This window comes from Notothenia rossii, assembly GCF_949606895.1.
Source record: "Notothenia rossii genome assembly, chromosome: 1".
Lineage (NCBI taxonomy): Eukaryota > Metazoa > Chordata > Actinopteri > Perciformes > Nototheniidae > Notothenia > Notothenia rossii.
This window is the reverse complement of record NC_136912.1, coordinates 6132547-6149102: the sequence shown is the minus strand read 5'-3', so window position 1 is coordinate 6149102 and position 16556 is coordinate 6132547. Positions and strand designations below refer to the sequence as shown.

Genomic DNA, 16556 nt, shown 5'->3' with positions numbered 1-16556 from the left:
ATGTTCCTATACCCGGGAGATAATGAATGATGTGGTAGCTCCAGTGTTTTCTACGCCGGGTCACCTCGCTGTGCCTTATTGCTTATATCATGATGACGACGAATGGAAGAAAGGTAGTGTTTAAATGGTCAGCTGAAGTTAACATCTTTAGGGGAAGCTAAAGTAAAGTCACTTTATCATGGTTGTTGTTATAGTTGAGAGATTTCTGTGTGTATGGCAGCTTGGGGGTGTTACGTGGATTGTGTCCGTGTTGTATTTGAGGCATATTTTTATATTCTAAAAGGGCCCCAGGATATCTACTTTGTCAACTTTTTACAAATAGTACTACTTGATACAGCAAGCAGCCCGAATGTTTGGGTCCCTGTGCGCAGGAGCTGGTTCGAATCCAGTTTGGGCCGCGTGTTATCGATCTTTTAATTCAATAAAGGCACTGGTGGTAGCCCAAAAAGATCTTTAAAAAATACAATTTTAAACAAATAAACTTTTGCTATAAATTTAAACAAGAAGTGATCATTATTTTTTTCTTGCGAAGAACGAAGCAAAGAACAATCCATATTAGTTTGACAATTAGATTAAATAACCCCTTAATAAAAACATTTAGAAAGAAATCAAAATGAAGGACAGAAGAAGGGATGACAAATTAAGAAGCTACCGTATTGACCCAAATATAACAGGTTTTTGTTCCTAGAAAACAATCTGAAAAAGAGGGGTCGTCTTATAATCGGGTCAATGCCGTCATCTGAGTCCTCCCTGACCCCCTGTGTCTGTTCCTCAGATTGATACGTACCTGTACTCCATGCAGTTTTGACAATTAGATTAAATAACCCCTTACTAAGGCATAAACACATTTAGAAAGAAATCACAATTAAGGACAGCAGGAAGGATGCTAAATGAGTGAACACTTGTTTGTAATAGTCTGAACCCTCCCTGACCCCCTGTGTTTGTTCCCCAGATTGATAAGTACCTGTACTCCATGCGGTTCTCCGATGACACGGTGAAGGACATCATGAACCGGTTCAGGAGGGAGATGGAGAACGGGCTCGGCCGGGACACCAGCCCCACCGCCACCGTGAAGATGCTGCCCACCTTCGTACGCTCCATCCCTGACGGATCAGGTACACAAACACACCACCTATTTGGACCGCTCGGGTCAGAAGAATTTCATTGCCATTTCTACACTGTAGTTATATAACAATAAAACCTGTGAATGAATAACACACACATATACCAAAAACAATGTTTCATTATGATGCCCAAAATAATCTAAAAACAAAAATGGATTCTCTCATAAACAACGGGACTAAAATGGTTTAATCCTTAAAATGCTTTGGTGGAAAAAGGGCCAAGATCAGTTCCATACTTTTTCCGGTTGCAATGTATTTAAAATAACGACCTGAGAGGAAAATGTAGGATCATAAGTTGTACTAAGTTGTGCATCTCAAAGAGAAACCTTGACAAATTATAGTAAAAAGAACTTGATCTGAGGCAGCTAACTACTCTAGGTCATGTTCTCTTTGTAATATTAAACTCGAAGTTAAACATTAGTTAAATATTGAACATCACTTCCTGGTGTCCTGCAGCTGAAGGAAACTCTGATGTGTTTCTTGGCAGGATCACTCTATTGATTCAGCAAACAATGTGTACGAAGTAAAACAAACTATTGTGTTTCAATATTTAACAAAATTGTAAGCAAATAGTGTTGAAATTGAATACACCAAGATGACAAGGGAACGATGAATGAGATTCATATAAGTGTAGTAAGAAACACAAGTATTAAAGTAATACTGTATTGTTTTAAGAAGATATTAAATTCTTGAATTCAAATTGTACTATTTGCAAATAGATACTGGTTTCTTTCTAGTGTCTTAATAATACAGGATTTAAAAGACAAAAAACTAGTTAGAAAATAATTTAATTAACCAAATGACTATAACATACAACATGCATTAGAGAAGTGTTGCATATTCATAGTATTCACGGCTATTTTACTCTTAATAATAATAATAATAATAACAGTGGGGATGTCACTATTTAGCACACAAGTTGTAAACATTAAGAGGACGAAACCATTCACATTAAAACATAATTAATACTACATAAACTGTTGCTGTTGTGTGTCTCTGTTGCAGAGGCCTAAAGTAACTAAGTACATTTACTCAAGTACTGAACTTAAGTACAGTTTTGAGGTATTTCATATTTCCATTTAATACTACTTCATACTTCCACTCCACTACAGTTCAGAGGTAGATGGTGGACTTTGACTCCACTACATGTACTTCATACCTTTAGTTACTTTACAGATGTGGATGAATGATGTGAAATCTAATCAAGTGTTAAATCAGACTTTAGTTCCACCTGGAGTAAATCCACAAGCTACCCTGCAGTATACAAAGTCATTCAAACTAGCTGCACCTTTACCAGCTTTGAGAACACTTTCATGATCAATCATTATAAAACATATCATATATATTATTCTGAAATGGACCAATCTGCAAAATGACTACTTTTACTGTCTTTCACTATATTTAGATGAGAATACTTTTCTACTTTTACTTGAGGAACATTTTGAATGCAGGACTTTTACTGTAACAGAGTATTCCTACACTCTGGGACTTCTAATTTTACTCAAGAACAAGATCAGAGTACTTCTACTTTTACTCAAGTACAATATCTGAGTACTTCTACTTTTGCTCAAGTACAAGATCTGAGTACTTCTACTTTTACTGAAGTACAAGATCTGAGTACTTCTACTTTTACTCAAGTACAAGATCTGAGTACTTCTACTTTTACTCAAGTACAAGATCTGAGTACTTCTACTTTTACTGAAGTACAAGATCTGAGTACTTCTACTTTTACTCAAGTACAAGATCTGAGTACTTCTACTTTTACTGAAGTACAAGATCTGAGTACTTCTACTTTTGCTCAAGTACAAGATCTGAGTACTTCTACTTTTACTGAAGTACAAGATCTGAGTACTTCTACTTTTACTCCAGTACAAGATCTGAGTACTTCTACTTTTACTCCAGTACAAGATCTGAGTACTTCTACTTTTGCTCAAGTACAAGATCTGAGTACTTCTACTTTTACTGAAGTACAAGATCTGAGTACTTTTACTTTTACTCAAGTACAACATCAGAGCACTTCTCCCACCTCTGCCCTGTTGTGTTGTGTGCAGTCTCTCTGTACTGTACGCGTGTTGAAGCCTATAAACAATGTGCTGATGTGGGGAAATGGTCGCTCTGGTGTGTGTCTGCAGCCTCTTTGTGTCTCTGGATCTGAACTACATCACTCGAGTTTTAGGCCTCGTGGTAAAACCGCTCAAACAGCCTGAACTCACTCAGTGTTCACCTCATAACCGGCAGCCAACACTCACAGAGACAGAGTGTTTTATTTATACGAGAGCGTCTGTAACCCATCAAATATGGTTCATTCACAGCGTCAGCCTGTTATCTGCTAATGCTTCTGCCAGACAGGTATTAAAGCTAATTAGGTTTACGCTTAGTTTATTCTGCTGAAATTAAGGATGGCAACTTGAACGTGTAAGAAATTAACTTTCCCTGTGGGGGATATCCTGATTAAAGCTCACAGTAAAATAAATAAAAATTATTTAATATAACTTTAATATAATTAGAAGCAGATTAAAATATTATAATTAAATATTAGAGGTTATAATTAAAATATGACTGTTATCAGTGTGAGATGGGGAGTCTATCATATTGTCAACAATGTAGATGTAAATATTTGTTGAGTTCAAATTGTGACATCGTATATAGTACATCTATTAAAAATGAAATTAATAACAAATATAAGGGTTTGGGGTGATGCCCTTCAAAATGAAATCTGCCTTAAAGATGGTATAAATAGCTATAATAACATTTTTGAGTTAATATAGTTATTGACTAACTAAATTGAGATTATTTGTATGTTTGCAAACAACGAATAAGTATAAAAAAAGCAAAATAAAAGCAAAATACACGTTCAAAAAGTTGTAGAAAGAAGGTACACAATTATATGAACTACTCCCTTCTCCATTACAATTAACTTCATATTTGTTCATATACACTTAATATTCATCATGTATAATACATATGAAAAGGCATATTATAGCCTAAAAATGTTAATTCCATTATATTTTAATAGTGGGTGACTGCAATAAAGTTTTAGAGAAACAAATGTTGACTTAAATGTCAGTATCATTTAAAGATCTAGGAGACTATAATGTTATACATGGGAAAACCAACAAGAAATACAAAATGAGCAGAAGTTATAATGTACTGAATGTCCTGCATGAAACCAGCCCGTCAGCACAGCTCTTAAAAATTCACATTGTTCAAAGTCAAGTATCTCGCTCCTCAAAGTCCTCATCTGTTCACTGCCATGCATGGTTTGTCGCTGAAGGTAAACAACGCCTGTACACAGAAATAACATCGAGTGCCTGCTCTCACGTTATAAATAGCCTCAGGATTCTACAACTACATGAGGTCAGAGCGATCAGGCAAAGGGCAGAGTTGAAGCCATGCAAACTGTTCAAATTAATACATATTACAAAGCCTGATTATAGGAGAGATGATGGGGAATGACCGTAGCAAGAGGCGCTTTCACACCGGAGTACTTTTCCCGTTTAGTTCCGATAGTGCCTGGAATTTTGCGTTCACACCAAAAAGAGAACTTTTACCCCCATTTTTAGTGCCTGCTAGAGAGGTGGGACTATCCTGGGGAGAAAAAAGTACAAATGTTTGATTGGCTGGGCGAATTGCAAACCACGCCCCGTAAAACTGGGAAAAGTTTTGTGAAGCCGCCATTGTATTTGCTGGCATTAGCATTATTAGCATTAGCCCCGCGCACCAACGGAGAGAGAATAAGTTATGGCAACACAAAAAAAAACATGGGAGCGGTGCATTGAAGAGGTGTTGGCGTTCTGGCGATTTACGGGGACTTCCGGCCGGGGACTTCGGGTGGCAGTATACGCCGTGAAGTTGTTTGCGGCCTGCCAGTAAACCCAAAGCAGAAGAAGAAGAAGTGACATCAGCGGCTTCATTTGCGTAATCTTCCCTCAGGGAACTTATTCCGGTGTGAACGCTATCTGTACTTAGTTCCATGGGAGTACTACGTGCTGGGAACTAAGTGCTGGGAACTAAGTACGGCAAAGTACGGAACAAGATACTTTTTTGTAAAAGTTAATCTGATTCTTCTGGAAATCAATCAATCAATCAATGTTTATTTATATAGCCCATTATCACAAATGTTACATTAGTCTCAGTGGACTTCACAGTTTGTACAGAATATCAGTTTGACAATACGACACCCTCTGTCCTTAGACCAGGGGTGGGCAATTATTTTTTCCATGGGGCCACATGAGAAACAAAAAATATTGTGGAGGGCCGGGCCAAAAGGCTGAACTCAATTCTGCATAATATTAATTGTATTTCTTTATAAAAAGCAGTAAATAGCATTGTTTTGACAAGCTGGTAAGAGTATATGTTATAGTTGAGCAATGAAAAAGTGAGGTTGCCTTACAAAAAATGTAATTTATTCAATCAAATTTCCCAAAACAATGGTAAACAAAATGTGAACGATTTTCACCATTTCTGACTCATATTAGTGAACATTTTCAGTCGCATTCACTACAAAACACATTTTGAGTTTCATATACTGTTGGAAAGTTTTGTAAAGGTTCTTAGCATTCTTAAGACATCACAACATTGTCTTTGTGCTCCAAACATTCAGCAAGATACATCATATTGAACTGTCACTGAACATCACTGAACTGTGATTTTGAGAAAAGGCTTCCAAAGAAAGTGTCCCAGTTCACTGCTAGTTGGTTCCTTTACATGCCTACATTTGTAGTCTAACCACCTCATTTGGTGTTTTTAAGTTCTTTTTTCTTGTTCAGTGAGAGAAATCTAGTCTCTGCTGGGCTTTAACGAGTGCATCGAAGTCAGGTTGAATGTCTGAGGTGGAGATGCGAAGCACAGCTGACAGATGATCATCAGTGAGAGAGGATCTATACCTGGATTTCATAAACTTCATCTTTGAAAATGTTTGTTCACATATGTAGGTAGAGCCAAAGAGAACCAACATCTTCTGAGCATGTCTCCTCATGTTTGGAAAGTTCTCCTCCTCGAGAGAAGAGTAGAAATCCAGCAGAGATCCTGACTTAAAGCGCTCTGCCAGTACTGCATCAGACTGCAGGTCAATGAGTTCCAGCTGAACATCACTGGGTGCATTATCCATACTGCAGGTAAAGGGAGAGGAAATCATGAGCATTTCATCCTCGATTGTTCGGAGATCTTCAAATCGCCTTGAAAACTCACCATGCAATGCTCCTAACATGGATGAGTACCTGCGGAGGTGATCAGCTGATGGTGTGACTTCTTTCAGGGTTTGCATGTGAGTGAGAGTGTTGCTCTCCAGTTGGCTTGAAAGAAACTGCATCTTTCTCATGAAAGCCTTCACCAGGCTGTGCATTTCATGAACAAAAAGGCCCTTGCCTTGCAGTTTGGTGTTCAGTTCATTCATCAGTGCAGTCACATCAACAGCAAATGCAAAATCTGCCATCCAGTCCTCGTCTGAGAGCTCTGGGATGTCTTTGCCTTTCTTCTCACAAAACTCTTGAATCTCTGCTTTCAGGTCCCAAACTCTTTTTAGCACTTTGCCCAGGCTGAGCCATCTGACAGCTGTGTGGTAGCCGATGTCACTATGCTCAGTCTCATGCTCCTCCAAAAGTGCAACAAACTGTCTGTGATTCAATGCCCGTGCCCTGATGAACTTTACTATTTTAGTAACAACATCAATAACATGGTGAATTTTAGCACTGACTTGCACAACACATGTTGGTGTATAATACAATGCAAAAATACCAATTTCTGATCTGCGTCGATTTCAGTCACTTTATCTTGCATACGTTTCAAAAGTCCAAAATTTTTACCTGTAAGATTTGGACAACCGTCTGTTGTGACACCTGCCAGTCTGTCCCATTTCAGTCCCAGCGTGTCCATGCACGCATTTACCTCCGTGAACAGATCGCTCCCTGTCGTCGTCCCTTTCATCGGCCGCATTGCTGCCAACTCCTCCGTAATCTTGAAGTCCGGCGTTATCCCACGGACAAATACGAGTAACTGCGCTGTGTCGCGGACATCACAGCTCTCGTCCAAAGCCAAGGAGATAAAGTCAAAACTTGCCACTTCATGTTGCAGCTGAAGCTCCAGATTCCCCGCAATGTCCTCGATCCTTCTCGTCACGGTTCGCCTGGACAGCGGGACTTGCTCAAAGGCTTCTTTTTTTTCAGGGCATATTAGTGCTGCAGAGTCCACTAAGCACTCTTTGACAAACTCCCCCTCTGAGAATGGCTTACTGTGTTTAGCTATTTTGTGGGATATCACGAAGCTGGTCTTGGTTGCTGCATCCTTGGATGTGTGAAGCTTGGTAAAAAAGCCTTGCTGCTTTTGCAGCTTAGCTAGCAAAGCGTTCGATGTGCGCGCCCTTTCAGCATCAGTCAAGTTTTTGTATTTCTCCGCGTGTTTCGTCTCGTAATGCCGACTCAAATTGTAGTCCTTGAACACGGCGATCTGCTCCCCGCAAACTAAACACACGGCTTTACCTCCGACTTCAGTAAATAAATACTTAGCAGTCCAATTTTTGTTGAAAACCCTACATTCGGCATCTATCTTTCTTTTTTTAGCATCAGCTGACATTTTTGAGCGCTAAAGTCATCTTGTGACAATTATCCAATAACGCGCACGTCTTGATTTGACGTATTGCGTCATTATGTACGTGAATAAAAAACAACTTCAAAATAAAAGCATTGCAGCTTTAGTCCATGCATGAGGTAAAATTAGAAAATATGTTTATTTTGTAATTTCCAATTAACCTTACACGGGCCGGTCAGAGTCAACCAAAGGGCCGTATGTGGCCCGGGGGCCGTACAGTGCCCAGGTCTGCCTTAGACCCTCACATCGTACAAGGAAACACTTCCAGAGAAAACCCACAGTTTAAAGGGGAACATGGGAGAAACCTCAGAGAGAGCAACAGAGGAGGGATCCCTCTCCCAGGACGGACAGACGTGCAATAGATGCCGTGTGTAAATTGAAAAGATAATACATTTCCAACATAGGAAAGACTTTCTACGTGTCTGAGAGCAGAATTAGTCGTGGCTTATCTCTGAATATGTCATCTCACAGTCTAATTAAACAGTAAAGGGGTCAGCTATAGTGATACAAATGTAGAAAAAGCCCTTTGTTGTGGGATGAATCCTGCTCTAATGTAGCCAAGATCATGTTTTATGGTGAAAAGTCTGTACAAGAAATCTGCTGAGGAAGCGCTGTGATCGACATTTTTCTTGAGCACAATATGTGAAAAACATTAGGACAAGTGTACAGCACGCAGCACAGAGGCGGTCAAACACTGAATGGCTGTTACTGAAGAATCGCATCATAAACAGTATCAAAAAGGGGGTTTGACAAAATCAAAAATAACTTAAAAAAGCTGGCTTACTAGCTTTCAACCACATCCCACGGGGGGTTTCAGAGGATGGAGTTTACTCAGTATCATGGAGGACTGTCAAACACTAAATGGCTTTTTTATTGGTCTGAATATTGTTTTTTACCTCTGCCATAGATCAAAAACACTTCACAAAAGACTTCACATCACCACCGCTAAGCTAAAGGTGGCTAATGTTGAGCGGGAAGACGTTTAGTCGTCTCATTTACTCACTCTTTAGCAACCACCGCCTTTTAAGACACGTTATAGTTGGGTATTTACTAACGCATGTCATCGTGTAGAACAAATCGTTAAAGTCTCTTCAGCTTGAATTAAAACCAGATCTTCCTTCAGGCATTAATAGCACGATTCTAACAGAAAAAAAACCTTAAAGAAACCCATCGACCTGAAGTGAACCTGAAGGAGTCACATGCCAACTCATTACCATGTTTTGAGACTCATTCCTGCACCACCTTATATTTAAACTGTCATCATCTGTTGATTGGTGACAGGCTGCAAAGTAACATTGATGATTAGAGATGTCCCGATCCAATCACGTGATCGGGGATCGGAGCCGATCACGTGATTTTCAAAAGATCGGAATCGGGAAAAAAAAATCGGGGATCGGGATTTAAAAAAAATATTTTTTAATACTTTTTTATTTTTTTTTATTCAATGTTACAAAACTAAAATGCCCATGTTCAAGTCTTAAAGTCATCCTGAGGCCTTAGATTTGGTTTCAAATTACACAACATCATGTATGTGTTGCTTCTTTGGGGCTTGTTCTCATAGACCTGCTTATTTCTCTCAAATCTGGCAACAGAGTGGGCGCAGTGTCTGATTGTAGCAGTAAGCTAACGAGTACTGATAAGCTTTATTTTGTTTTGATCCAATGCTGCACAACTGAACTGATCCAATGCTGCTGTGAAAGAAAGAAGCTATATCCATGTTGGATAGAATATCCAATTTAAATTAAAAAATAACCTTAAGGGACAACTTGAATGCTTTTTTTCTTTTTTTTCTCTTAATGCATTGCATAAAGATCGGATCGGGAAAGATCGGTATCGGCAAATTGTCAAAATCAAATGATCGGAATCGGATCGGGAGCAAAAAAAGGTGATCGGGACATCCCTAGTGATGAGATCTGACCCGAGCACATACTCTGCAAGAGCAAGTCAACTGATATTTCTTGGCTTAGAACGCAACAATTCAGTGTTATAATCAAACGTCAACACTCGGCATAGCCTGGTTCTATTACTAGCTGCAACTAAATTCACCCACAAAGTATACGGGCTATAAGAGGCAGCCACTCTACAGACGAGACTGCTCTTAAAGTTCAATAATAAGCCTGAGAGAATCAACACTAAAGGGCAGGCTCGTCACGGGACAACAGACGAGGCTTTGTGGCCCATTGTGTGTTTCCATTGTTTGGATTTTGTGCCGAGTGACAGGAGATGAATCTTCAAAGACAAAGACGCCTTTTTGGATCTTAACGTGCGTCCATCTTCAGCTGCTCCTGCTAAGATTTCTTGTGATCATGTCTCTTGAATAAAGCCGTGTTTGCTGACAGATTTAAATCCAGGATTACATTTCTGACAGCAGCTCTATATTAGATCCCCAAACATCCTGAGTGTTTCATACCGTCGCTTCTGACTGACGAGACTAAGTAAAAAATATACAATACAAATACTTTGACAACCGCTTCCTCCAGTGTCTGTTAGTTCAACACCATGAGCTGAATTATGAAATCAATAAATACACCACTACACTTCTGACTTCCTGCAGTCTTATTGTAATCGTATCGTCTTTCATACTGTAGTAGACGGACTGGGACTAAAAATCAGCCCGGGACCCGTGACCTAACAACCGGCCCACCTCGGTACCCCAAGTAAATACCGCTAGTAAATTGTCAACGGGGGCGGGGCTAGTGACTTATCAGACCGGCCCACAGCGTCCGACCGGCGCACTTCAATACCGGCCCATCGGGATACGTCCCGAACGTCCTGATGGCCAGTCCGCCACTGGTAGTAGACTTTTCAGAGAACTAGTAAATCCAAAATTGACATATATTGTGATCAGGCAATCGTCAAAATATGGCCCCAAAATACCTAAAACAACGGGTCTAATTATTTGATTTACTATAAAATAATAAGCGTAATAATGAGTTTGGAAAGATGTAGGACTTTCTCCATCTATCTCAAGCACCAGAGGTGGGAGAAGTACTCAGATCATGTACTTGAGTAAAAGTAGAAGTACTCAGATCATGTTCTTAAAAGTTAAATTAGAAGTACCAGAGTGTAGGAATACTCTGTAACAGTAAAAGTCCTGCATTCAAAATGTTCCTCAAGTAAAAGTAGAAAAGTATTCTCATCAAAATATAGTGAAAGTAGAGACAGTAAAAGTAGTCATTGTGCAGATTGGTCCATTTCAGAATAATAGATATGATATGTTTTATAATGATTGATAATGAAAGTGTTCTCAAAGCTGCTAAAGGTGCAGCTAGTCTGAATGACTTTGCATACTGCAGGGTAGCTGGTGGATTTACTCCAGGTGGAACTAAAGTCTGATTTAACACTTGATTATATTTCACATCATTCATCCACATCTGCAAAGTAACTAAAGGTATTAAATACAAGTAGTGGAGGAAAAGTACATTTACCTGAACTGTAATGGAGTAGAAGTACAAAGTAGCCTAACATGGAAATACTCAATACCTCAGAACTGTACTTAAGTTCAGTACTTGAGTAAATGTATTTAGTTACTTTAGACCTCTGCAACAGAGACACACAAACAGCAACAGTTTAAGTAGTTTTAATTATTCTTTTATGTGAATGGTTTTGTTCTCTTATTTTTACAACTTTGCAAAACAGTAACATCCCCACTATTATTATTATTATCAGTAAAATAACAATAAATGCTATATATATATATGCAACACTTCTCTAATGCATTTAGCATGTTTATACTTTGTTTATGCTATAGTTACAGTATACATAAAATGGGATTGCTCAAGTAAAGTACAAGTACCTCTAAATTGTACTTAAGAACAGTACTTAGTTACTTCCCACCTCTGTCAGACACCCATTCACAAAAAGGTGTCCGTTATAAGATAAGACTTTATTCATCCCGAAGGAAATTGTTGTGCCAGAGTAACAAAATACAATAAACACAATAAATACAATAAACACAGCAGCAAAACTGTACTCTAAAAGTGCAGCAAAAAGAGCAACGAAACATCCACAGACAAGATGAAACGTAGAAACATAGAAAGTCACACAATCAATGCAATTATTATTATTAGCAGTATTTAGTAGTTAGTAGTGCAAAAATTAGAACATAGTGGCAGTTACGTAATTGCACGTTATCATAGCATTATTAATAATACTAATACTAATAATATAATATAATATTGCACATAGTTATATATATATATATATATATATATATATATATATCAGCGAGTGTATTGCAATGATGTTAATTATATCAAAACATAATTAAGTAAATACTAGATTCCATAAGTATTTGAACAGTTTTAAATATATTTCATTAGTCATACTGTTATTCTGAAATATATCTGTTAGATATACACATCATAAATAAACATTTACCAACGGCTCCAGTTGTAGTTAATGACTAACAAGACACCGCCTTCTCCTCTCTGTGTTAACACCAGGCTTTATGGGCTTCATTATGAAACTAGCCAGATAAACACCGAGAGCCAACATGTATGTATATATGTAAACTCAGCACGTAGGTTACAGCAGGACAGAGGTAATGAAATGGACACACGCTCTGCAGATAATCAGGAACACTTCTACATGTCAGGCGCTCACATCTCATTCCTATCAGGTCAGGGTCATAAATAGCAACAATGCAGTGAACACTACAGTGTCATGAGTTCGGTTGAGAGGCAGGATGTCCTGGATGTCTGCTAGTAACAGGTCTGATCCCTGCAACACACACACACACACACACACACACACACACACACACACACACATACACACACACACACACACACACACACACACACACACACACACACACACACACACACACACACACACACACACACACACACACACACACACACACACACACACACACTCTCTATCACGTGTTGTGCTGCGGTGTCCTTTTGCAAGAAACCCAACCCCTCTGTAGATCAGTGTCAGATAAGTGCCTGAAAGCTAAATTAATCATTGCAATTCCATCAAAACTGTATAAAAGAGTTTCTGCAATATATATATACGGATATGATAATCTTTTTTTTTTTTTACAAATAAATAACATTTAAGAGCCTGTGGATCAGTAGTTTGAAAATAAGGGTAATGAAAATATGTCACAAGTACCTGTGTGTGTGTGTGTGTGTGTGTGTGTGTGTGTGTGTGTGTGTGTGTGTGTGTGTGTGTGTGTGTGTGTGTGTGTGTGTGTGTGTGTGTGTGTGTGTGTGTGTGTGTGTGTGTGTGTGTGTGTGTGTGTGTGTGTGTGTGTGTGTGTGTGTGTGTGTGTGTGTGTGTGTGTGTGTGTGTGTGTGTGTGTGTGTGTGTGTGTGTGTGTGTGTGTGTGTGTGTGTGTGTGTGTGGGGGGGGTGTGTGTGGGGGGGTGTGTGTGTGTGTGTGTGGGGGTGTGTGTGTGTGGGGGGGTGTGTGTGTGGGGGGGTGTGTGTGGGTGTGTGTGTGTTTGTTTTGGAGTAAAGCATTGCGTGAAATATTGTATCTGCTGAGGATTGAGTTACATCTTGGCTTTTTGCCTACTCTACCTGACTGGAGGTCATTATTCCATGATTTACTTCCCTCTAGTGCAGGGGTGTCAAACTCAATGTCATCACGGGCCACATCAGCATTATGGTTGCACTCAAAGGGCCGGTTGTAACTTTAAGACTATAAAAAATACATACATAAATATTCAATATATATAAAATAATGTATTATATTACCTTATTGCCTCTGCATTGGATTATTATCGGATAGGGTAATAACTTCATAATGAACTACGCCTGAAACCAGAAGTCTACGGCGAATAATTGCAAGTCTCTTCAGTGAAAATGTCACAAAATGATTTTAAAAGAAAAGCCAAAAAAAAAGAGAAAAGAAGTGACATTTTGAAAAAAAAAGTAGAATTAAAAAAAAAAAGTCAAATTCTGAGAAAAAAGTCCAATTTGAGATGCATTGTGGGACATGTAGTTTATGGGCAACGTGCTTCTGTTAATCACCATGTAACCGTATAATAAACATATTATATTCTTTGAAAGCTCTTGTGGGGCCCCAGAAAATTAAGTCGCGGGCCGGATTTGGCCCCCGGGCCTTGAGTTTGACATCCCTGCTCTAGTGGCATGTAAAGAGTCACAAATGACAAATAAACCAAACAAAACATTTAGTGTCATGCCATTGTTAATAAAAGAATGCTTGATAATATCTTTCTATGTGCTGGGAGTGCAGTCACAAGCACAAAGGACACATGCTCTGCTTCTACTGACAGTGTAGTGCATGCTGTCCTCTTTGTGTTTGTGGTTGTAGGTTTAGTTTCAGCCACACGAGGCGTACGCTCTGTCACGCCTTTCTAAATAAATGTGGAGCAAAATGACATGCTGTGTTAGACAAGGATTAAAACGCCACCACAGAATGATTTAATTCCCTTTTCTACACTGTAGCTTTTGTGCATCTGACAGTAAAAGCTTTGAGTCTTGAATCTTTGAATCTAAGGTGTCTCTGTGTTGAAATGTTTCCACAGAGAAGGGGGACTTCATCGCTCTGGATCTCGGAGGCTCTAACTTCCGGATCCTGAGGGTCAAAGTGACTCAGGACAAGAAGCAGCCGGTGCAGATGGAGAGCCAGGTCTACGAGACTCCTGATGACATCATCCACGGCAACGGGACGCGGGTAAACACTATACATATCATATCTTACTCCCCCACCTCTCTCCTTTCCTTTCTCTCCCTCCACCTTCATCTATTCCCCAGTCTTTCTCTCCCTCTTTGCCTTCTTACACTCTCTCTCTCTCTCCGTCCATCTCCCAACCTCTTTCTCTCTCACCCTTCCTTTCGCTCCCTCCCTCCCTCCCCCACCCCTCATCTCTTCCCCAGTCTTTCTCTCCCTCTTTGCCTTCTTACTCTCCCTTCTCTCTCCCTCCCTACCAGTCACCACCCTCTCTCCCTGCTCTCTCCCCATCTCTCTCCTTAACCCTTTCTCTCTCCCCCTCTCCCCTCACACCGTCTCTTTACCTATTTTACTCTCACCCTCATCTCTCTCCCCAGTCTTTCTCTCCCTTCTCTCTCTCTCCTACTCCCTTATCTCTCTCCTTACCCCTTTCTCTCTGCCATCTTTCTCTCCCCCTCACACTGTCTTTACCTCTTTTTCTCTCACCCTTCCTCTCTCTCCCCAGTCTTTCTCTCCCTCTTTGCCTTCTTACTCTCCCTTCTCTCTCCCTCCTCTCTCCCCTCTCTCTCTCCTACTTCCTTATCTCTCTCTCCTTAACCCTTTCTCTCCCCCTCACACTGTCTCTTTACCTCTTTTTCTCTCACCCTTCCTCTCTCTCCTTCTCTTTTTTCCCTCCTTCTCTAAAATCACATTTCAAGTCAAAGGCTTTGTAGCATGAAAGATGATCCTAAATACATTTATCACATTAAACGCACAAAATAACAAAATTAGCAATACATAATTTCATATTCACAATAACAGAACTCAGTTAAATACAATCTTTTACCCTAAAACTAGTGTGTGTGTTTCTCTCCTTATTAATGCTGCAAAGGGATTTCACTCATAAAGTTGTATCTAATTATACCTTGAAGCACAGGGGTTCAGCAGTCTGGGTTACTTGTTGTTACTCATGGTTTTACACAAGCTAGACTCCTAAAGCTAATCTGTAGTCAGTCCACATGTGTTAATCCTCATCAGCAACAAACACACAGAGGTCAGACGGTTTCACACACACACACACACACACACACACACACACACACACACACACACACACACACACACACACACACACACACACACACACACACACACACACACATAGATACACACACACACACACACACACACACACACACACACATAGAGACACACACACACACACACACACACACACACACACACACACACACACACACACACACACACACACACACACACACACACACACACACACACACACATAGAGACACACACACACACACACACACACACACATAGAGACACACACACACATAGAGACACACACACACACACACACACACACACACACACACACACACACACACACACACACACACACACACACACACACATAGAGACACACACACACACACACACACACACACACACACACACACACACACACACACACACACACACACACACACACACACACACACACACACACACACACACACACACACACACACACAGTGGAGTCAGACGTGCCGCTGACCCACTCTGAAACTGAGGAGAACAGCTGGCAGTCGTGAAGTAACTCGATCACCAAAACACCAGAGACTGTTTCAGAGCCAGACTCAAACACAGAGGGAGAGAGACAGATGCTGTTTGATATAATGTCAGGAGGACAGCTGCCAAAACATTTTTATATGCTTTATGAACACGTTTGTTAACAGGGAGGTTTGAGAGGGGTCTGGTGAAATATAAACATTACAATAGGAACCGAAAGTCGACTTCAATGCAGTGAAACTCACAAACTCTCAATACTAGTGTCAAGTTATTAATACAGTAATGTGAGCGTTAAGTGTTTAAACATTAAACTGCCTGAGAATGTTAGGCTTTCAAAATCAGCTTTATTTGTTGAATCTGAACTTTTATAATAAGGCTTTTATGTAAATAGCTCCACATGTACTTTGAAGATTTGTCCTGATCTGTTCCTTCGGTGACAACTTTCAATGTGTTATTGTTGCTTCCTTTGGGTTTTATTGAATGGAAAGCATTTTGTAAACGTTGTTTTTAAAAAGTTGCTTTGTGAATAAAGGCTAGCATTATTTTAAATCTATCCTCAAATGGGACACATATACTTTACACTTATGAAGAATGATGCTCACGCCCTAATATCATTATTTTAGA

General features: G+C 39.7%; 1 protein-coding gene across 1 annotated transcript in view; it reads left to right on the top strand.

Annotated features, from left to right (window-relative positions):
* LOC307017880 (hexokinase-1-like) overlaps positions 1-16556 on the top strand; it is a 47588-nt gene that overhangs the window by 3971 nt on the left and 27061 nt on the right. Inside the window, exons 2-3 of the mRNA XM_079647780.1 lie at positions 953-1115; positions 14215-14363. Coding sequence (XP_079503906.1) covers positions 953-1115; positions 14215-14363 — 312 coding nt within the window. The remainder of the gene's footprint in view (positions 1-952; positions 1116-14214; positions 14364-16556) is intronic.